This window comes from Phasianus colchicus, chromosome 13, assembly GCF_987193195.1.
Source record: "Phasianus colchicus chromosome 13, bPhaCol1.hap1.1, whole genome shotgun sequence".
Lineage (NCBI taxonomy): Eukaryota > Metazoa > Chordata > Aves > Galliformes > Phasianidae > Phasianus > Phasianus colchicus.
In genome coordinates this window covers 11,201,711-11,224,825 of record NC_143448.1, presented here as the reverse complement: position 1 = coordinate 11,224,825, position 23,115 = coordinate 11,201,711, and the positions used below count along the sequence as shown (strand labels likewise).

At 37.8% G+C, this 23,115-nt stretch overlaps 1 protein-coding gene across 4 annotated transcripts in view; it reads left to right on the top strand.

Annotated features, from left to right (window-relative positions):
• Nucleotides 1-23,115, top strand: part of GARRE1 (granule associated Rac and RHOG effector 1) — a 55,109-nt gene that overhangs the window by 12,355 nt on the left and 19,639 nt on the right. For all 4 annotated transcript variants that reach the window (XM_090149333.1, XM_031614989.2, XM_090149332.1 and 1 more), the window contains exons 2-3: nt 15,963-17,274; nt 22,722-22,928. In XM_090149333.1, coding sequence (XP_090005459.1) covers nt 16,780-17,274; nt 22,722-22,928 — 702 coding nt within the window. In that variant the 5' untranslated portion in view covers nt 15,963-16,779. The remainder of the gene's footprint in view (nt 1-15,962; nt 17,275-22,721; nt 22,929-23,115) is intronic.

Sequence of the window (23,115 nt, the reverse complement as noted above, 5' to 3'; positions counted from 1 at the left end):
AATTGTTTCTGTAATTCTCATGCTAAAGGCAGAGGTAGTGGGGAAACATTTTTAATATGATATTTACATCTGATAAGCAGTGTGTTGTATTAGTTCTTATATATTTTATGGAGACTGCAGTAATAAGATGCTTAATGAATGCACTGTTTTGAAATAGTTACTTAGGTTGTCCAACAGTAGTGGTGTGATACTCTTTTTCCGTTCGAGTAGCAGCATCCTTTTTGAAAACATACTGGTAAATAGTTTCCTAGTGGTATAATAAATTTTTGTGGCTATCATTCATTGACACAAGAATCACAATGATGGTTTTTGAGAAGTTTCTAGCTGTCATTTTGGGGCGGTGGAGAAAAAAAGCTTTCAAATATTGAACCTTAAGACTTGATGAAAGTACCATCCAAAATATGTTTTTGCAACACCTTTTTTTTCTGAGGGAAAGGCAATCTTGACTTGAAGTTTTCATTTATGTTGACAATGTCTTTTTAGTTCAGTTCTCTGTACCCCTAGTAGCCACCTAAGAAGGAATGTCAGATTGGGCTGCTTCTGATTGCGCTGCTCCTGTTCTCAGGCTAACTTCTGCTTTGTGGTACAAACAGATGCGCTAAGTACATGGATGAGATAAGTCTTCAATAGTTTTATATTTTTGTTTTCCAATCCATTTCAAAATTTAGCTCTACTGCTTTAAGAAGTTCTTGCACATGTTTTTCTCTAGTCTAATTTATGTTCACTTATCTGCTTTTATTCTTAATTGCTAGAGGCTATACTCCCACTTGTGGTATTCAGGGTGTTCAGTTTTTGTGGAGCTACCAATAAATTCAAAGGATGCCCTGCTGAGAATAGGATAGAGGCTGAAAGAGTGGGAGAGAGAAAGTAGAACAAACGAATGATACTTATTAGAACTGCCTGCGCAGATTAGTGGAAAGTAAACTGTATTTATTGTATAACATTTTGATAGCGTATATAAATTGAACAAAGCCTGTTGTAGCACTTCATATCTTAGTCCAAAAATTATTCCTCTTTTCTTAATTTTACTTGTGTAGTCAAGTTGTCTCCTCAGCTGATTATGTCTAGACTGTAATTCAGAGAATAATTTTTGAGCCACAAAGGGCAATTTCTTTGCTCTTATCATTCTAGGTTGACTAATTTTCTGATTAATGAAAGGAGAGCAGTGCCTATATAGTTGGCCCTGTTTTGAAAGCTAGCTAGCTAGCTTGATACAAACATTTTGGTATGTGGTAGGTTAGAATTTTCGCTCTTTTTTCCTTCATTTTCACTCTGTATTCACTAATGCAAAGTGACCAGATCTGTCCTTCACTACAGAACAAGCATGGCCAGCTGAACAGTGATAGGCATTGCTGCAGCCTTCTGAGGCAATGTGTTTTCTAGGACTGAAATAGGTTATTTTAGGGTAGGTGGAAGAGTGATAGCTTGGTGTTGATGAAAATGCAGACATGTTCTTGTAACTGTGCAGCTCTGCAGAGGGCACGGCTGTGTCAGACTGCAGTCTCCTGGCCAGGGATGCATCCTGAAAACTGTTTTTCAGCACTTTGGAGATAGAAAAATATTTTTTCATTCTTCAGGGAATTGTTCTGTATGAAAGTACTTCTCTGGGAGAATTTGTGAACGGTGAAATGTTTCACCCTAGCAATTGTTCAGATGGAAAAAAAATTGATAAAGATATGAAAGGGGATTATGGATTGTGCTAGCGAGTTATAAGAATACGTTTTGACCAAGATGGCCAAATACAGTAGGCCATTTTTATTTTTATGTATTTTGTGTAGGGAACGTAAACTGCAGATTTTGTTATTGTTTAAAAAATTCCCAACTTTAAGCAAAATCGTTCTAATATACAAATAGTGGTAGGTGAAAAGACTTCCTTTGTAACAGAAACCCTGTAGTTTGTAAGACATTAGCTTAATGTCTGCAAATACTCTCTAAGTATGTGTAATTGCTGAAAGTTTATGCTTCACTTTGCAGACTGCCCTGAAATGTAGTGCTGTTGTATTTTAAGGTCTTTATCTAAACCTCCCAACAAATAAAGCTGTTTCATTGCAGTGGAATATTGGCAGCAGCAATGAAAACTTCTTTTTCGGAGGCTTGTAAATCTGTAATACAGAAATACTGTGTGTTTCTAATGCTCTTAAAAGTAATGTAAAATTGTCCTCAACAAGAAGCATATGGTTATAAATTCTGGTGTAGTGTGTGCACTATTGTAACTATAGGAAGCAGTGTCTGCAACACAGAATATTTAATTTAAAAAATTGGGATAAGGGTCGTGAATTGTATGCTAGAAATAGAAAATAAGATTAGAGGTTATGTTTCAGGCATGGAGCCGTCTCTGGGGGGGGGACAGAGCAAGGTTACTTCAAGGTTTGGAGCCTGCTGGGGGGGTGGGGAGAAGGGAGGAAATCCAGCAGAAGCTAAAAATGGTGCCTGGGGGGGATGTAATATATTAAGTAAAATTTACCAGGCGTCTCCTGGGCACCCAGTGTTACGGCTGGTCGCCTTTTGCGTACCATCACTTGTCCCTGCCCAATTAGTCATGGACAGTGCTTGGGACTGCTGAGGTGGGTGGCTCTGCCTGGGCTGTTGGCACGCTCTCTGCACAAACAGACCCAGTGGCAAAAAGGTCGCTTTTTCTAAATGTAGCACTTGGGAAATGTGTTTGAAAGGGGTCTGGCCGGATCACTGGTAGGTGCATCAGCTCCTAATGAAACATTGCTTAAGTGTGTTTGGCATCAGTGCCACATGCTATGGCTGGCAGAGTGGTACTGTGTCACAGTTTCTGCAGCAGAAGGCCCTTTGCCAACATGAGGTGTCGGGAAGGAGTGTCGTTTGGCTTAGACCACATAAATGTAAGCCTTGCATTTGGTAGTTATTTTTTAAAGTGACACGTCAGTAGATACTAGGTATATTTTAAATGCTTTCCAATCTTCATTTGTGCATGGAAATCAGCTCTGTTAATGAATATTGAAATACAGAGGCTCAGTTAATGAGGTGTGAAGTTAGGATCTTCCAGTGGTATATTTATGTGGGGTATCTTGGGCTGATGATACTGGATGCTTCAAAGGGAAAAGGACACTTGAGTTTTCAGAAAGATCTGGCAAAATTTAAGTGTTCAGCTTTGCTTAGGGATGTCTTTCTCTAGTTTCTAGTCAATAGATCACATCATGTTAATTTCTTTTATGGGTTGAAGCATAAATGTAGTGTCTTCTCCAAGATGTATTATACCAGCATAAATATCTCTCTGTGTCCTCTACTGGGAGAGAAATTTCTTGCACAACGCCATGCAGAAATTTTGGCACATAATAAATAACCTGGTGACAAATCATGCGGATGGATGAGAGCTTAGCTGTTTACATGAAACTGTCAGTACTTCTACTTCCAGGACATCATGAGGTGGTCTGACTGTGCGTTATATGTTGTAAATTAGGTCAGATAATTATTTCCCAGTTGATAATTTTATTGGAAAATATGTGGGGAGTTCTTTGGGGAATATTTTCTAATAACTTTTTTTTAAAGAGAAAATCACTTGACGTCGAGTCACATAAGTATTTATCTGAACATCAGCTTGACTGCTGTGTGCCTTTCCATGCTGTGTATTTAATGTAGTAGCTTAAAGCTGGAAGTTGGCAGAGACATGTGTGCTGCAGAGACGTGCTGGTGGAATGCCATGTATGCATTTGTTAGCAAATTGTTATGTTATTTTTATTCCTTAGTAGCATCTACAGTGATTATAGAATGTGAGATTTATTTTCCAAATGCGTAAATTTATTTTTATTGAACGAAGTCAGTAAACTTCATTATTAAGAGTGTGAACTCTTTAAAAGAAGCAGAACAGTAGCTTGCTAACGTATTGACATCTGCTTTTTTAATATAAAGAAGACAATTTTAATCAAGTTAGTCTTCCTGGGAACATATAAACGTAAAACTCAATCATGTAGGTCTCTGAGAAACCAGAATTTCTCCCAGCTGTCAGTGTAAGGAGTGGATGGAGGCCAAAGTGTGCTCTAAGAGCCCTTAGCTTTTAGTCTGCAGTTTTTTGAATTTTAAGTTGACCTGTGGCCCATTTTGACATTTATATTGTGTGGATAAAAGGCAGCAAATTATTCTATGGACTCAGATAGAGAGCAGGTTTACTGAAGCAGCTAATAGATGACAGTAAATGCAGGAGTCTGGTTTAAGCTGTTGCCATTGTAGTAAACGTGGAGTAACTGCTGGAACACATGGGCTTGCTTAAGAAGGGCAAGAGGAGAGTGCTTTTGTCCCTGGTGCTTCACTTCTGCTTGGCCCAGTTGTTAATGGGACTTACAGAAAATTGAGCAACTGAACATTTTTATCTAGGCAGAACTTGGTAAGTTTTGGGTGTACTTGAGGGGCAAAAGATTACAGTTGGCAAGGAGTTGCTATGTTTTTCCCTTTAGATATTTATTAGAAATGTAAAAACTGGAGGATACTACTACATTTGATCTTTTCTAACTAATCACATTTTGACCCATGACTGTACAGTATGAGTTAGTGCTATTTTAAGTCTCATCTATATATAATTAAGACTTATAAATTCTGGTCTTAATGAGGAGGGAAATAATTGTGCTGAAGACACAAGCAGCTCTTTTGATTGGAAAAAGTGAAGAAAGGTTATGAAGTATGCATGCTGCTATTTCTAGTTTTTAATCTTTAGGAACTGAAATTACTTGTCACTACTGCTCATTCATCAGTTACAGAAATTACTTCTACATAATTTAGTTTATAAAAATGTAGATTTTTTGGAAGCAAAGCATTTTGACAGTTTCAAAAAGTCTCTTGTCATAAGGATGAGTTCAAGAAGGATTTTGGAATCAAGGTTAAAATTATTCACCTACTAAAACTCAGGAAATTGTGATTTGCAGTAGTGTTGTAAGATGCATTTGTAGCGTTATGTACACATGGATGTTTGGTTTTGTTGTAGGAGAGACTGCTGTGCACACTGGGTTGCCCTGGTTTATTCATATCCTGTGACTGTGAATCAGATATTGCTGTCTATATACAGACTGAATTGCCAGCCAACTTTGGGCCCAAATATGGTAAACATAATTATGTTCATTTGCTATAAAAATACATTCTCCTTAGTTTAACATTTTCCATGATTACAGTTTTCTGATAATTCCATAATTTTCAACATGAGAGGGATATGAAAGGCCTAATTATCATGTCCCTCTCTTCTGTATAGAATAGTTTGTTATCCTGGGCAAAACTCCAGCTGCACACTGATGAATCTGCTGCTGCTCAAACACAGTAAGCCTATAAACCATTTGGAAAGTCAGAACACTGGAGCTGTAGTGCAGAGACATGAATCTCTGCATTAGCTAGATGACAAAAAAGCTCATGGTTGCAACTGTCAGGAGACAGTAAGTGCATGTGCTGATGTCAGTTTTTCTGATATGAGGTACTCCTGTTTTCTATTTCTGGAGATGAAATTTGTATTTCAGAATGCTTAATGCTTCTCAACTAGGAGACTTTCAGTGAATGAGTTGGGTGAGGGGGAAGGAAAATATTCAAATAGATAAAGCCTCTAAAGTGTGCTGAAGAGAATAAATATTGTAAATATTGAAAAACAAGTAAATATTGAATTAGTCCTAAGTATCAGTCACAAGGAAATAGAAGGGCAACACAGTTACTAAATATGAAAAAGTGAACAGTTTGCATGTGGAAATACTTGGAAATAGTAGCCATTTCATTTGTGTACGTAGACAAAGATTAGTATATTAAATGCAAGTAAGAAAACATGTTTGTAGGACTTTAATTCTTTTTTTTTTCTTTATGTAGTTTAGTATCAAGAGAATGTTGCAGTTCTATTCTGTGGCAAGCACTGAGAATTTAGAAGCAGAATAGTAATTTGGGAAAGGAAAGATGGTTGATGTTGAGTTACTCCAAATGTTTTGAAACGTGTCATCATCCTTGCTATAAACAGGCAAAAAATCTCATAAAGGCTTCTCAGAATTTTTTGTACATAATCTGTCTCATGCTTCTATTATGCAAAGATGTTTTCTTCACAGAAGAGCTTTAAATATACAGATGATTTATAATTTTCATTGCCTTGAAACATTACTTTTGTCTAACACTACTAAAATCTTTGGGTACTGAAGTGACTCTGAGTTTTAGTTTTCTTTCTTATGTTGCTTGAACTGCCTAGGAATGTAGTTTAGGGATATTTATTTCAGTGTAGAAGATTGAATTCCAAATATGTATATGCTAATAAGTGCAAGTACTGTGCATTTGTGAGGCGTAGTTTCTGTGTTGGCTGGAAGCCTTGTCTAGAAGTTAACAGAAGTGTTTTTCATTCATTGATTTCTCAATCAGCTGTTTCAAAGAGCAGCTGTAAATAGGATGTCACTGCTATGTGCTGCTTCTGATAATCTGTAAGTTGTAGTGATTAAGGAGGTAAAAAAAAAAAAAAAAAAAAGGCTACATTCAGACTTCACAATGGATCTAATTCAGCCTTATGTAACTCCACAGTGGTTCTAAATGGATACCTAGGGAAAGGCAGGAACAGGGTAAACTTGAGGGCTACAGATTTGTAAAACTGTCTTCAGTGATCTGTTGCATGTAGGGCACCCTGAGCCTGCGGTTGGTCTCTAGTAAAGCCAAAGGGACCCGCTGTGGAGGAAAGGATATGGAGACCAGCATAGCATGTTAAATGTGGAATATGAGTGAAAAGTGAATTTATAGGAACATAGCTATGTTTTCTGGTTTTCCCAATGTCCCCCTCCCTCCTTCATCCTACACCCCCCTGCCCCTCAAGAAGCTCCTTTGCTAATCTAAGACTTATTCTTTTAACTCTTTTAACTTCACCATCAGTCTGACAGTTCAACAAAAATAGTTGTAAACCAAGATCAGGCCGGAGCCCATCACTTTCCATGTGAGGCTACAAATGTTTTTCCCACACTTGTGTTGATAAATTTATCCATAATGAATCCCATCTCTTATTTTAGTCCCTCAGTCCTGTAAAGTTATGCTATCCTTTGTGTATATTTATAATAATGTATGTGGTATGTCATGCTTAAACACGGTAGTATTTGACTTGGGTTCTTACTCCCATTTGTCTTTCCAAGTCTTGTTTAAGGTATGATTTGTTTGGGGGTAATGAAAACTTCCTCAGAAGAACCTGACTTTGAAAGAAGAGAATTTCAATTATATCTGTAAGCACTTTGCCAAAGGGTAGGAATCATTCCTGTTTCCATGGATGCAGAAGCTTTTCATGAAGTATTTGAGACCACGAACAAATCATTTTAAACAAGTAGGAATTAAGCCTTCTTCGAATCCTTCATCTGCACTGACTCAACAGTAAGTAGGCTTTTCAAAGCAATTTGCAAAAAGCAAATTGTTGAAGAGATTTAGGCAAGGAAAAAATTTAGAAAACTTTAGCATTCATTTTACAATGCATATTAAAATCTTCTTGTTCCACTTGATAATACTGAAAAATACATCTGGCATTTATTTATGCTAGAAAACTGTAATTCATGATTTAACAAAGTACTTGAGTATGTGAGAGATGCTACTAACTTTACTGGAATTAATCATATGCTATAGTCCATTGCTGAATTGAGCTCAAAGATTAAACGCCTTCCGGTTGGAAATGTCTGCTATGAGTCTGTACCATTGTCTGTGTTTTGTTGTTGTTCTTTGTTGTGCTTTCAGTGAAAGCTGGTCTTCTGCAGAAGCATGGGAAGCCTTGGTTTTGTACTTAATAGAGAAATAAAAAACAATTATTGTTTTCTTAGTACTTGTTTTTGCTGCTACCTTTTAACTAAAAAACACATAGGCGGCTTCTGCAGTTTAAAAAGTCTTCTAGGTGCATCTCTGAACATATGATGTGCTGTGTGGATTTCGAAGGAAAGACGGTACATTATCTGAAGTGACTGTAACTGGGCCACAATGTACAAGCCTCACTGACTAATATTGCTGTTCCATACGTGTTTTAATTTAGTATTTTCTGTAGTTCATTATTTTCTTGCCTTCCCTTCAGTGGGAAAGGAGCTCTGTGGCTGAAAAATCCCATTTGTGGGAGTAGATGTTAACTTATTCTCAGACTTTTCTAGAAAATTGTCTGCTTTCCATCTCTTCCTTGAAGCCATGGCCTTCAGTACTTTGGCTGCAAGTGGCTTACTTTCAGAGACAGCAGGCGTCTCTTCCCAAGCAGTCCTGTAGGTAGTGATGAGAATGAAGGAACTTTGTAAACAATATATTGAGAGGCAGAGCTGTGTCTTTTTTTATGGAAAGCTTATGATGTTTATGCTTGCTCTCACTGTGGTACCATGAATCTTTGTTCATCTTAGCATGTTATACAGTTCTGAGAGAGCAAAAGTGTGAATGCTTGTGGCTGTTTAGTGCACCCTTTGGGGATTTGGAGAAGGGTCTTGAGTCTCTGGCTGTGAATCACACTGCACAGTAGTTTTTCATACTTTCTGAGAATGCTTTAAGCTACCATATCAAGAATGGGCATTATCTTCCTTTTCTTCATGCACAATTTTCTTTCAAAAGAGAACTGGTCCCGTTCTTAAATCAGAGAAGCACCTACTGCCAAGGGAGGATTGAAACAGTGATCCTGATCTGACACAGGCATCTATTTTTGACGTCCAGAGAAGTACTCAAGGCTGAAAGAAGGTTTGGTATAACACATTCCTTTCACTAGCTTTTCCTTTTGCTGTCATGTCTTACTGCTGAGATTTCAGTTAGTGTCATTCTTTGTTACAGGTTTTACTTAAAACAAAATGTGAGAAGCTGTCTGACATAGTTCTGGGGCAGTGCCCTGGGAAAAAAATGCATTCAGTATACTGACAATGCTGAATTTGGTTTAGAAGATTACCTACCTTGCACATGTATTTTATAGGGAGTACAGTTGGATAGTTCAGGACTATGGATCCTTTCCTGAAGGGTTAAGTACTTGCTTAAGGTGAGGTGGTGCAGTGCTGAGTAGTCAAGATTTTCAGTCCTTATCTAGTTCTGAAAATGTGTTTTTTAGTGTTCTTCAGTTCTGTCTGTCATAGAAAAACACTCCTTAGTGATTTGTTTCTTTGGGCAGAAGAGGTGGGGTTATTTTTGTTTTTGCTTTTCATTTAGGACATCTAGCATAGTTGTGCTTCTAGAGTATTTTTCTGTACAAGCCCAAAAAACACAAGTTGGCACAAATAAGTTAATAATGTTATTTTAAGGAGGGTCATTTTAGAGGGGAAAAAAAGGCCTAGACAAAACATAATAAATAGTTTCAGAGACTGTCTATAAATATTAGATACTTCATCAGTGAAATTTGTCTTTGACAAGCTAATAAATGAAGTTGCTGAAGCCTCCCACTTAAATTTAATAAATCTCCATGCTTCTATTTGTAAATGTTTCACTACTAAATGAGAAAATCAGTTTCTGTTATTAACAAATTGGTCTGTTTAGATTTACTTACAGCTCAATAGAATGCTCAGTTTGAGTCAAGTTAAACTATGGGTAACTATCCACTCCCTGTGGATTGTGTTTTGTGAGCTGTGGTCCCCAACTGGCAGAAGGGAAGGCATTGAGCAGATTTAGTGCTGTGGCCGTTGACATCCGTCCAGCCCTGGAATAGCCAGGAGAGTGTGTTACAGTGTCTGATGAGCCAATATTAGAAAGGGTAGATGCTGGAAGGGGGATGTTTCCAGCAGGAGCTTTATGGGCTTGCTAAGGATTGGCTTGCCTATTTCTTGTTTTGTTTTTTTTTTCCCCCCTCCAACTGTTCTGGGCAAGCAGCCAACAAGGAATCCCTACAAAAGCAATCCATGATCTAGCAAGAACTAAAATGATATTGCTGTTATAGGCTATTTCTGTCTCTCTTTGCCCTCCTCAAATAGACATTTTCAAATGCAAAAGGTGCTTGGATATTCCAGTGGTTGCAGCCCACGCTGTTAGAAAGACTCTCAGCCCAGGTTTTTTCCTTCTGGCTTTGTAGAATAAGTACAGGCACCTGACCAAAGGCAGCTGAGTTTAAGTGGTGCATAGTGCCAGCTGGGAGGCTGAGCCATTGGCACAGGCATCCTCTCCCACCAAAACTGTTTCCTCAGCCAGGAAGGTGAATTGTTTGAAATCTTGAGTATGTGACTAAGGAGCAATGGGAAAGACACTGCTTCTAAGTGTAATTCACCTTATAAAACAAACAAACAAACAACTGAATTCTTACCAGGAAAGTAAGTTTAAAATGTTAATAATAGTAAACATTTTTGTTACCTTTTGTAAGTAATATATGAGAAGTAATCTCTTGTTATTGTAACTTCTTACTGTCAGTCATGTTCCACAAGCTAATACTATGCTTTTTTGTATTGCAGGTTTATTCCTATGTTTATATAAGCTTTCTTCCAAAACACATAATTTAGAATTTTCCAGAAATACATATACTGTTATCTTTTTATAACTCTTACGTTTTTAACTGCATAATCCCTGTAATGTAGCTTAGTTCTATGGTGTTTCTTTGTTACAAATGGAGTGTTACACTGCTACTGAGAAACTCCTTTATGTTCTCATTATTATTGATATGGCAACTTAAATACTATTAGAAGTGTTATATTAATTGAGAGTAGAGATGTTCTACTTGATGGCAGAATGGAAGTTCTTAGGTTATGAAATCTGTTAATGAGCTCTGTTATTCTTTATTCATAATCTCTGGCCTATGGATGTTAATTTCTAGTCTTTTTAAATAAGTATGTGTTGTAGATGCTTACCATACTCTGTTGCTGTGGATGCAATCCATCTTTAGTTTGGAGTAGTTTGAAATGAATCAGTTCACAGTTAAAATCTGTGCAATTTCTTTGTGTCTGTCTTAAAATTGGGAAGAAAAAAGGCAGTTGGGAACTACTTGTAGGGTATTTTTCTTAGCCTGTTAATTTTCTAGGATCCTGAAAAGTTTGTTTAGAGGAAAGAGCACATTTTGTCCTAGTTCACTCTTACTCTCATCTACCATATGTATTCTACTTAAAGGAGAAGAAAAAAAAACAAACCTCTCACACTGCAGACAGCTATGGCTCTTCTGTCTGGATGAGAACTTGATATGATTAGTTTGTGCCTTGAGTATGCTGGTGCAGCCTAATTTACAAGGTGCACGCTTAAGAGTGACTTCTCGTATCTCTTGTTGAACTTTCTGCTGTGCTGCACACTGCTGGCCTCTCTGCTTCTTTCTGCAAAATCCCTGCTATTGTCCCTTCTATCCTTGCTGTCATCCCTTCCATGCCTTTGTCTTTGCTCATAGGACCCCTGCAGTGGTGAGGAAAGCAGGGCCTGTCTCATGGCCATGGGCTGGGCCAGCTGTCCTTCCCTGCTGGTGGTCCCTGCTTTTGACCACTGAAATAATAGTCTGTAACCAGTGAGTGCGAGATACACAAACCTGTGTTGTTTAGGTAAGGTCTTCAGTTCTGATCCTGCTGTTGGCGAGAATGTTGGGAGGCTGGTCTTACGGAAATAGCATGTGGGCTTTCCTTACCACTTTGCTTCTGGTTTGCTCTTCAGATGTCTAAGATCATTTCAGATTATTTTTGATGGTAACCACATCTGGACTTTGGGTAGCCTGGCCAGGAATAGGATCCACTGTACTCATTACTGGCAGCAGAATTGAAAGGTGGAATAACTTCTTTAGTAGTGGAGTAACTTGTGGATTTGCACAAATTTGTGTAACTGGAATTGAGTGGGACTTGGTGTGCTCTCACAGGAGGCCCTCGCTGGTAGAGGTAGCTCGCTGACCTTTTGGCCTTGCAGTAGACTTTGTTTGTTCAGCCCTTTTCCTGGTAAGTCATCTGGCCACTGGGGTTGTTTCTTTTGCAGTAACCTTTTTGGGAATGTTAATTGCACTTAGTTATTTTTGTATTTGATTGTTTTACATGAATGGTGCTTGTGGAGATAAGCTCATCCTGAGTTTGGGGGAGTGCGTCATGCTAAAGGAGGTACAATACTTAAGTGTTAATTGTAACCTGAGCTTTTTTTGGAGAGTATTTCAGATCATCTTATTGGTATGTATGTTATTTATGCATTTATTGCCCTTTCACTGAAATAACATTAAACTTCACAGAGGCCACTTTTGCAAGCAGTTCCTAAAATTGAGATCAGAATCCATTTTAAAACATGATAAATATCTCAATATACCCGTTCTGTCTTTTTTTTTTTCTTGTTCTCTCCTCCATCTCACTGGGAAGGAGGGAGTGAGCAAAGGGCTGTGCGGTGCTAAGCTGCTGCTGGGTTAAACTGCAACACCAGTACGGTCTGCAGAACGTTTATGTAGATGACAAGTAAGTTGACTGGAAGGACTTTGGCAGTAACTGTGTAACTGGCCTGACTAGTGATAGACTTGTGTATTTTATCCCTACTTCCTCCACTTAATTTCCTTTATTGATTCAGAGAAAATGTTACCTCCTCTTATTGCAGGGTAATAGCATATGGAGCAGATTAGGGATTAGGCCTCATGTTGCTCATGGGAAAAAAAAAGTGGAAGGTGCCAAATTCTATTTGTATGAGACTCTTCCATGTTATTTTGTGTCTCTCACAATCAGTGAAGCTGGGAAAAATACTTGGCATTTCTTGGGAAGCATCTAAACAAATAAACAAACAAAAAAAATTGGGTACTCCATGTTTAAAAAAAAAAAAGTGAATTCAATTTGCAGTTTTTCCTCTATGTATATGTGACAACTGTTAGAGCAGCTCATGTGGAAGTCTGCTCAACGGCGTGTGGAAGTTCAAATATGTAACAATCCCTTGCAGTAAGAGCATAAACAAGGTGATGAGCTTTTTCAGTAGCACTCTACAGCTTTCAGTGGAATGGCATTCAATGTAGAGCTTGCTTTACGCTGTATGTTAGTACTATTTTTAACTTTGAATAGCATATGAACAACTTTTTGGCCTTGATTACATAGGGAGGGAATACAACTTCTTCATTTGTGGTATGCTGTTTTCAGTCTTCTGTACTAGATTACTGAATATTTGCGTTTCCTACAAAATGAAATACTCGTACAAACCTCACAGTTATATGTTGGACAGATAGCATGTTGTTCTTGTATCACCAGAATGAAATCCTTTGCATTTTTTCTAATTCAGCAAGATTTGGACTGTCACAAAGTTCAAATTGTTGTAATACAGAGTCCCCAAGAGCTGTGGTGCAGCAGTAGTATTGAGGAGGGAGAACAGAGCGTGGGAACAGGCCTCTCTTCACTTTTTTCAGGGAAAGATACAAAAGGAAGAGTGTTTACTTTATACATAGCATGTTGGAGTCTCATTATAGAATATGTAATACATGTACTGTTCCCCACATGCATAGTGTTCAGAAGTGTCAATCTTTCCTCTCCTCAAATAAATGTCTTTACAGATGCAGAAGACATAAGCTGTCTTCTTTGAACTTGTGTTGGTTTTAATTTTGACGCCTGTGAAATGTTGAAGAATTGCATATTTGACTATGAAATTGTCTGTAAGACATACTGATCTCTAATGTTTGTTAATAGAAAAAAAAAATGGTGTGTTTGTATTTCCTACCACTTTGCATTTCATGTGTTCTTTCTGAGTGTAGCAGGTTTGCGTTATCAGTTCAGTGCCTTAGCTTCCTAAGAGGCTCAGTGTGTAACCAGAAGAGCCAAATTATAGTGCATCTCTAATGTGCTTGTATAATCCAGTGCTGTATAGCTCAAACTCCTTCTTATTAGCTTTTTTATTTCTGGCACTAATTAACGCATGTTGCATGATTATTTTTTAACTTCTTCTGCAATGTGAAACTCATGTCTAGTTAGGGAAAATAATCACCAATTTACTTACACAGTGCATATAAATTAACAAACTCTCTTGTTCTGTCTACATTTTTATGCAGTCAAGACAAATGATTTAATCTTGCTCTCCACTGTATGGCACTGAGGCTTGTAAAGCAAGGAGGAAAATGTTTTCTGTCTTTCATATGATATTGAGACCTTCTAGAAAATTCTATTTTAATGAGTTTACTGCACTTTGATGCATTCACTGTGAATTCTATGAGAAGCGTAAAGTTAGTTATTAGGAAATGAAGTAATCAGCTTGAAGTACTTTAGTAAGGGATGTTCAAATGCATGTGGGGAATGCCTGCTGTGTTTTATCTGTTTATCATGTTTTTGAAAGTGCTAATGTAGAAGAAAATTTGCTCTTAATCTCAGAAGCAGAACTATCTGCAGTAGTGACTTCCTGAAAAACTTGTATGTCTGTTTTAGTGGGTGTGAGATGATCTGGCTCCCTGTATGATGTTCTGCCCTGCTATGTCTCTCCAGCTTTTTTTCTTTTTTTTTTTTTAACCTGTGAGGTTGTGTTTCATACATATGTCAAAACACACTGTAATGCTATAATGGGATGAAAGTACTGCAATAACAGCGGGGTGGCAAAGTTGTTGGCTACAGCAAATGAGAATGTACCCAAATGCAGCAGCCACAGAAACAAAGGAGAAGAGCTGCTTACCTTTGGAAGGCCTCAGGTAGTCAGGGATCTCCAGCAAGAGATGCCCTCACCTCCATGGCCAACCCTTAAATGAGGGCTGGGAAGGGGTGCATCCTAGCTCCACCACTTCTGGTCACTCAGGTGCACTGCATGCACTGAGCTCCACTGGGCTGGCCCTGCCTTCCCACCAGGTGCTCAATCACTGCTTCAGGCTGTGACTTAGCATTTCTGCTACACACATTATGTGAACAAATTGGTACTGTTTCTTTATTCCACCTATCTGAAGAATTTTTGACTGAAAATAAAATTCTTCATTCCCCCAGCCGTTCTGACAACATTAATACTGATTTCACACTTCAGTTGTAATACTGAAAGAAAGATATTGTTGTTGAATTAAAGGGGTTTCTATCAAATTTAGACTATTCTTCAAAGTTCTCAGAGGGCAAAAGAAGAGTTACTGTTTAATACTAAGCTTGTAAGTTAGAACCAGATGAACTGAGATTCTGTGTTTTGTTTTTTTAAAGGGACATTACAATTGAAAGAAAGTTGATTATTCAGGATACTAGTATAGGCTTTCACCCCTAACACACATGAAAATAAATACGCATATTTTTATATTAAAAAAATAAAATTATATACAAAGATGTATAGAGGAGATCATGGGTCACTATGATCATTGTATAGATATGACTTAACCTTTATACATGATCATGTGATGCCAAACCCTATCCAGTCAGGAGCTGTGTTAGGCTAAGAGTAAGGACCTGAAAATCTCCATGCCTTTTTGCAGAAGTCCTAGTTTCTCAAGCCTGGACTTGACTACCACCTGTTGCAAACTGACCTTGTTATTTAGGTTCCCTTCACGTTCCTACAGATGCTTTCCAGAAAGTGATTGTGGCTCTCTAGTTGTACCTGAGCTTGCTGGTAGAAGCAGGGTGATACTGGAGGCTGTGGATCTTCCCTGCTTTTGTGTCTGGTCAGTTTGCTGCTCAGGCAGTTCTGCACCTGTGATAGGTACAGGACATTGTCCTGAAATGGGATCTCAGGATATAGGCAGATCTGCCATTGTACTAAATAATAATAATAATAAAAAAGCTCTCTGTTGACAGCTCTCTGTTTAATAATAAATTATTAAAAAGGGAGTCTCAGGTTTCTGCAATGAATTATTGTATATGAAAAAAACGTCTCATTGACTTTTTAGTTATTTGAAAAGGATGATGTTAGAAAATGAGAACTCCCCCTGAGCATTAGCAGACCTCTGCTGTTCTTATCTGTAGAAGGGTTGCAGTGGGGATTAACCATTAGTCCCAAGTTTGTCAATCCAGGATAGAAGAATTAGTAAGAAAATATTAATCAGTGTTGAGTTTAGTACCATGTTGATGCCAGCTTGTAACTGCCTTTCAAACAGTCAGTGAACTCCTCCTTCCTTCCAGTCTTAGGTATTGTCAGCAGTATGTGCTTGTGCAGCATACTGGGATGGTAAAATTGTAATACTTCTCATTGTTTCATGACATTTGAAGCACTTTTTTTCTCCTTTGCAGGAAATGACCTAGAGGCCTTACAAATACATTTGTGCATTTTTGTTCTGAGTCTACAGTCGAGGGCAAGTGCAGTCTGGAAGCACCACCACTTAATGTTACAACAGAAACAACTACCTCAACAAACAAAGAAAGGGGAAGAAGGCTTGCAGTAATAAACACTCTAATTTTCAGTAGCTTACACTTGGAAAGTCTTCTCTATACAGAGTCCGGATTTTTTTTCGCTCTAGTATTAAGAAGAGACACTACAAGTAAACTAATTTGGCAGACTGGATCTGTCAAGACATTTGAAGATCTGCTGACATAAGGATTTGCTTTTTTTAAGGAAGGCGCCTCTGCACTGCTTTTATAATCGCTGTTGATCGGTGGTTTGCTCCACTTTTCCTGACACTACTAATTGGAAAATTGTATTAAAGTATTGCTTCTAAAAATATTATTTGCATTGACAGAATTTTTGTATACATAACAGCAAGTAATGATAATATGCTCATGAAGAAACTGTAGGCGATAACTTCTCTGCTTTTCTGTGTGCAGAGTGGAATACCGACCAGACAGAGCATTATTAAGATACTTTGGTTTGCTTTCTGATTACAGTTTATAACTGCAGCAGGGCTGCACTGAACACTGAAAATACTAAGTCAGCAAATCTGCTGCCTTTCTCACTGCTGATACGGATTATACAGACGCTTGCCTTTTTGAAATGCCTTTTGTGAAACCTATGTACACAGTCCTCCACTGTTACTGTACATAACTATATATTTGGGGAAGGAATTTGACAAGTGATTGTTAACTCAAGAAGTTTTCGGACAAGCACTCACTTATGTATTGCTGTAGTGCACAAGAAAGCAAAATGGACTATAAGCGGCGCTTTTTGCTTGGCGGGTCCAAGCAAAAAGTGCAGCAACACCAGCAGTATCAAATGCCTGAGCTAGGCAGGACCCTGAGCGCACCACTGGCATCTACAACCCCAACATCTCCCCTGGTCACCTCAGCTGCTGCAGGCAGCTGCAGTCACCCTGTATCCCATACGACTCCAATTGCAGACATCCAGCAGGGAATCTCCAAATATCTGGATGCACTCAACGTATTTTGCCGTACGAGCACTTTCCTTACAGACCTTTTCAGCAGTGTATTTAGGAACTCTCACTATTCTAAGGCAGCTATGCAACTGAAAGACGTGCAGGAACATGTCATGGAAGCAGCGAGTCGACTCACAGCAGCAATAAAACCAGAAATAGCAAAAATGCTGATGGAACTGAGTGCAGGCGCTGCAAATTTCAAAGATCAAAAAGAATTCAGCCTACAAGACATTGAGGTAAGTTACTTTGGGAGATTTTGTTTTGCATGTGAATTTGTGTTGTTCCTTCTTAATTGGACTTGTATTTAAAAATCACTACTACACCGAAAGTTCTCTCTGCCTTGCTTTTGTATTTGTGACTAATGCTGACAAAAAGAGAAGCATTTTATCTTTGTTCTCAAAAATACTAAGTTATTGACAGTGGCTATGTTCTAGCTGGTCGAATGAGATATTTAGTGGTTACTTCTGTACAAAGACTTGCACTAAATTTAAAGATTTCATGAAATAAGATAAATTGTAATTAAATTGTACTATTTACATAATTCTAATTGGTAGTTTTCTATCAGATTTAAACTTACAGCTAGAAATACAATAACCTCTTTCTTATTTGGGGAAACTCATGTCCAGTTTAAAAAATAAATGATAGTAAAAGCAAAATAAATGCAGCATCCCACTGCCCCAAATTAACAAGTCTAAGTAATTAAAAATCAAACAATAGTTTAAACCTTTTATGTAGTCCTTTGTGGAGCCAAAAGTTGGACTTAAAGGAACCTGGCGGGTCCTTTCCAGCTCTGGATGTTGTATGATCCTATGAATTCTTGTTCCATATTAGTTAATTTCTAATGATATTAGGCCATCTTCTAAATTAAACAATGTTCTCCTTGGTATTATCCATTCTGAAGGGAAATTTGAACACTTGGGAGAGGTTTTGTCCTCAGTATTCACATAAAGCTGTGTATCAGTTGAGAAATTGTATAAGTTAGTAGTGAGAATTCTGTTTTTTCCATGTTCTGCTCAGTACGCAGTGGTAAGATTGGCTATATATTTTAAAAAGATACCTTTTCTAGGCCTTGAATACAGTCTAATAAATAATTTGTGCAAAACTGTGCAGAGGTCATGTATTTTAACATGACCATAACCTACATAAACCATGAAATAAGGATTAAGCTCTTCACTTTGGGTATCGTGGCCTTAAATCCCGCATGCATGCGTGACTACATGACTTAGAATAGTGAGTAACTGGAGAGACATGTAGTAGTCAGACATCCAGAAAATAGGGCTTCTGAGGACAAACTAGAAAGACTGACTTTTACAGAAGAGAAGACTAAGAAGGAAAATCGGTAGTCATCAGGTATGTAAGAAGCTGCCAGAAGTCATGGCGTTGTTCTGTCCTTTGTGTTCATGTAAGATGGAGTAAGAAATAATGAAATTAAATTTCAGAAGGGAAGATTCATTTCAGATTTTATGGAAGCACTTTGTAATGTCAGAGAATCACTGAAGTGGTTTGCTACAAAAGGTAGGGAGACTACAGAATTAAGATTTGAGTCAGCTACCATCTTCTCTCCCTTACTTTGATCCCAGTTTGTGCCTGCACCATTCGGAATAAAGTAATGTTACGCAGTGTTTGAAATCAGTCAGTTCCCACTCTCCAGCATCACAGAGGGATTTCACTCTAAGAAGAAACAACTTGGAGTCCATCACAAAGACCTCACAGAGTGTGTTAAACTTGCAGAATTGACTCTGAAATTACTCCTTGGGACAGTACAGTGACCTTTTGAGATCCTCTCCTAATCTGCTATTCTGTGATTTGAATACTGAACTATTTATGCTAAAACTTTAATTAACATTTTTTTTTATTCCTGATCTATGTGAAATGTTAACATTTCATAAAACTAGAAGCGGGATTAAGAACTCACTTTAAATCCACAGAATGGAAGCAGAAAAAGTGTAAGACTTGCACAATTTCACCAAGATACACTGGGGAAAAGAGTGTGAGAGACGGCATAATTTTTTTGTAGGACTGAGGGAAAAATATAGTAATACCTAAAGTTGTTTTTCCATCTTCTCTAGTAGGTGACTGAAGAACATAATTGATTTTTTTTTGTTTGTTTGAAAAGGAAACAAGATGTTTCAATGTCTTGAGTGGCAGCTCAGAAGTATCCTCAGGAGCCTTTTGTTTGGAGTAGGTGTGTTAGATTGCCCTTGTCTTCTAATACTTCAGTGTAGAGGAGCAACTACCAGTGGAATCCAGTTTATCTTGCAAGTAACTCTTGTTAGTGAGTAGTGTTGTGTTTTCCTTTGGAGGTGCTTTGGTCATATGAGATCACTCTTCCAAACTGCAGGGCATTGCTACGTAGTTGTTTGTTTTGTTTTGTTTTAAAAAAAGCAATATTCTGTTCACTCTCAGTAATACATGAGAAAAAGGGCTATCTCATAATCTGGCACACCAGTTTGAGTAAAGGGTCATTGTTAACATAAATAATATTGATATTTTAATCTGGTCGGTTTAGTGGATAGGCGGATTATGCGTAGGGCTTGTCATCACCAAAACCATGAAGAACTGGTATAAATAGGAAAATGAGGATAGTAGGGAAACCACTGAGTAAGCCTGTTGTGGTGTCATGTTTTTGTCTGTGGGTTTGTTTTGTTTGTTTAGGGAAAAAAAGCCAAAGCCATTATACTTCATTATATAGAACGGTACTTGGAACTGCACATCAAGTCTGGAAGACTGATACTGGTTACTTGTTAAATTTATTAAGGGTATATTAAGTGATATATAATCAACCGATTATATTTTTTTGCTTCCCAGAGAATTTGCATGGCATCAATGTTCAGCATTGAAATCTGGCAGTTTTGCATGTGCATTTTCTGTATCAAAATATTCTAAGATTGATTACAAGGTGTTCATGTGGGGCAGAATGTAACCTACAGCCTCATCTGAGACTTCTGTATGTATGTCGTTGGTTTAATTAAATTAATCACCTGCTTCAGTGACAAGGAAGTCTGAAACTATATCTCCTCAGAAGTAACTTTGCTTCCAGCTGCCTAAACAGAATGACAAATTCCTTTTAGGTAGGGTTATTCAGAGAGAAGTTGCTGTCCTGCCTGGCAAAGGAGTAAGAGAATTGTGGTGCTAGAGATGTGTTTCTTGGGATAAAGTTTGCAAGCCAAAAGACCTCATCATATTTGCAACATAAGTGATTCTAAGAAATAATTTAAGAAAATGCCACCACCAACAGAAACTTACAGGTCGACACCTGCAATGGCTCCAGTTCTTTATTGATTATTCCACAGTTTCTAGGTTTTTGCTTGTTCTCGTTATAGTCTAAAGCAGAGGAATTGAATGGTTTTGGCATGGCGAAGTAGAGAAAAGTAAAGTAGATGATGGTATTCCTAATTGTGAAAACACAGTTGTATTGTATCCATAAGTAATGTAGTTCTGCAGATCTCATAACACGGAGCGTGTTGCTTTACACGCTTTGGTGCCGCTGGCCGACCCCGGCTGTATTTAAACTAGTGGTGGTTGCACTTTCCCACCGTGAAGACAGAGATATGGCTCTTCTGAAAGAAAATCTCCATGAACTGAATTTTAAAGCAAAGTGAGTTTGCTGTGTGGAGTAAGCATTTAATACTGTGGTACAGAAATCTTCCACCAATTAGATTCTATTTAAGCAGTTAAAGCCACTCTTGTCCATTTCTGAGGAAGACTGGAATGGATTATTTTTCAAACAAATCAGAAGTTTGGCAAGGCAGATGTTGCTATTTATCTTTGCTGCTTAACATTAAAAATTACACTAGAAGTGCTGTGTGGTGCAACTTAAACTAAATCATTTATTTATTTGAACATTATTCCAAGGCGGGAGAAAATGCAACCTCTGTACCTTAAATGAAACTTAATCAGCTTGAAATTCCTAATGAGTTCTGTTTTCTTCTTCCCCGGAGAACTGCATTCTTTGTACACAGAAATATTCACGTTGCAAGTTTTATTTATTTGTTTATTTATTTACTGGAGTGTTCTTATAAATCTTTCCATCTCTGTAGTCAGGAAAGTTGAAGTTTTATTCATTTTTATCATTTGCTGAATGCTTTTTTAATAAGGCAAACTGCACTTCCAGGGGTCAGTCAAAGTACCAAAAATGTTTAATTTTATGCCTCATACAAAGAAGGGAAGTGATGAAACCAGAATGGAATGTCAAAAGGAGACCGGATGCAATGGAAAAAAAGAATTGCCACCACGGATCCTTTTAAAGTAGATAGCTAATGCATATAACCGTTCATGTGACTACAGCGTCTTGCCAGTAAGATCATTGTGTCTGAATATTTTTATTCCAGAAGAATGTAGCTGAAAATAAGCCACATGATTTATTTGCTCTAAGGCACAATGGCTTTGTATTTATATTATCTTTGTATTTTATGAATTATTACTATTATTCAAGTCTAGTCTTTTTTAATAAAGTCAAATATACGTTTTAAACCACTTTGTGACAAACTTCATAAAAGAAACAAAGCATTTTGAATAGTTCTTAAATTATTTCTGCAGCACTCTGGGAAATACTTGGTTCTCTCCTGCATCCCGGATGTTCTTTGTTGTAAGCTTTTGTTCACTTAAGAAAGCACGGCCTTGCAAGCAGGCAGAGCACTTGTGTATATGCTGTTTTGTCCTCAGAGCTGCCTTTTCAAACGGCTGTACTCCAACAATTTTACACATAGTGCCTATGCCTAAACACTTGGTTTTGGAGATCTTTGATTTGTTTTTCTTTAGTAACTGTGGCCTATCTGTTGTCATAATTCTCAGGAGCGGTGTTTGCTTGAGAGAGAGGTAAACAGGGATGGACGTGCACGGGGTGCAGAGCCCACTGCACTGCCAGCTCTGGCATTACGGGAACTGGTGTGCTGTCAGTGCTGGTCCCTCTGGGTATGGGAACAGACCAGCAGCCCTCCTGCTCGCTCTTCCCTACTCTACATCCTGCTTTCCAATTGAGTAGTATTAGGTGACACGTTTCAGTGAAATCTTCTGATGAGAAGATTTGTGCCAGCATTAGCATTCCTGTCACACAATGCAAGTGACAGCACTGCGATTTCGTGTGTGTATTCTGTAGTCACTGTTACATGCTAAAAACTATAGTGCATCTGTACTATGTGGCAAAACGTTTTTCATGTTTGTTAGTAATTATTGGTCTGTTTGGAAAGATATACTTTAGAATTAAACTCCTCTATTTTCTTATCACGTCTTAAAATATAGATATATTTAGCATAAGTTCAGCTAGGTCTGTGTGCTAATGTTTTTTACTGTTGACTGTACTAGTGATAACATGCTACTTTGATTTTTATTTTTTTGTTTCATGTGCCTGATACTGCAAAATAACTTAAAGCTTTTCATTCTTTACCTCTGAGATCAAGGTAAGGTTAGTTAAAGACAACACAGAAGCTTGAATTGACTGTATCAGTCTGATCTCCTTAATTTGTAGAAGCTATTGCTCGGTGTTTACCGTAAGTAAATGGTTAAATGTTGAGTGCTACTTCTGGTCTGAGGCACTAGTATTTCTTTCTTTTTTTTTTTTTTTTAATTAAAAAATCAGAATTTAAGTTAGTCACTTAACCCAAGCATTGAGCAAGAAAGAAGGAAAAAAAATTCTGTAAAATCTCTTATTGATTTAAAAATTGTTTTTTTTTTTTTCCTACAGGTGCTTGGACGATGTTTCTTGACAGTGATGCAGGTTCACTTTCAGTTCCTGTCACAAGCTTTGCAAAAGGTCCAGCCAGTGGCACACTCTTGCTTTGCTGAAGCTGTAGCCCAGGAAAGAAAGAATGTTGGTGGAGCTGGAGCCTCAAATTTAAGCCCCACAAATGAGCTAGAAGATGCAGTAAGATCATGGAGAGGAGCAGCAGAGGTATGGAAGGGCTCAGTGTAGTGACATTGTGTTGTATTCAGTGAAACAAAAGTTCAGGCCTAAGTGCCCTAACAAGGGAAGAAAATCTCTGATTTTAGAGAAATGCTTCACTTGAAGGAGGAAACTAAAATCTGCTTTACCTATGTGGTGTTTATATGATCTCTGCCCCGTGAAAAGCTTTTACTTA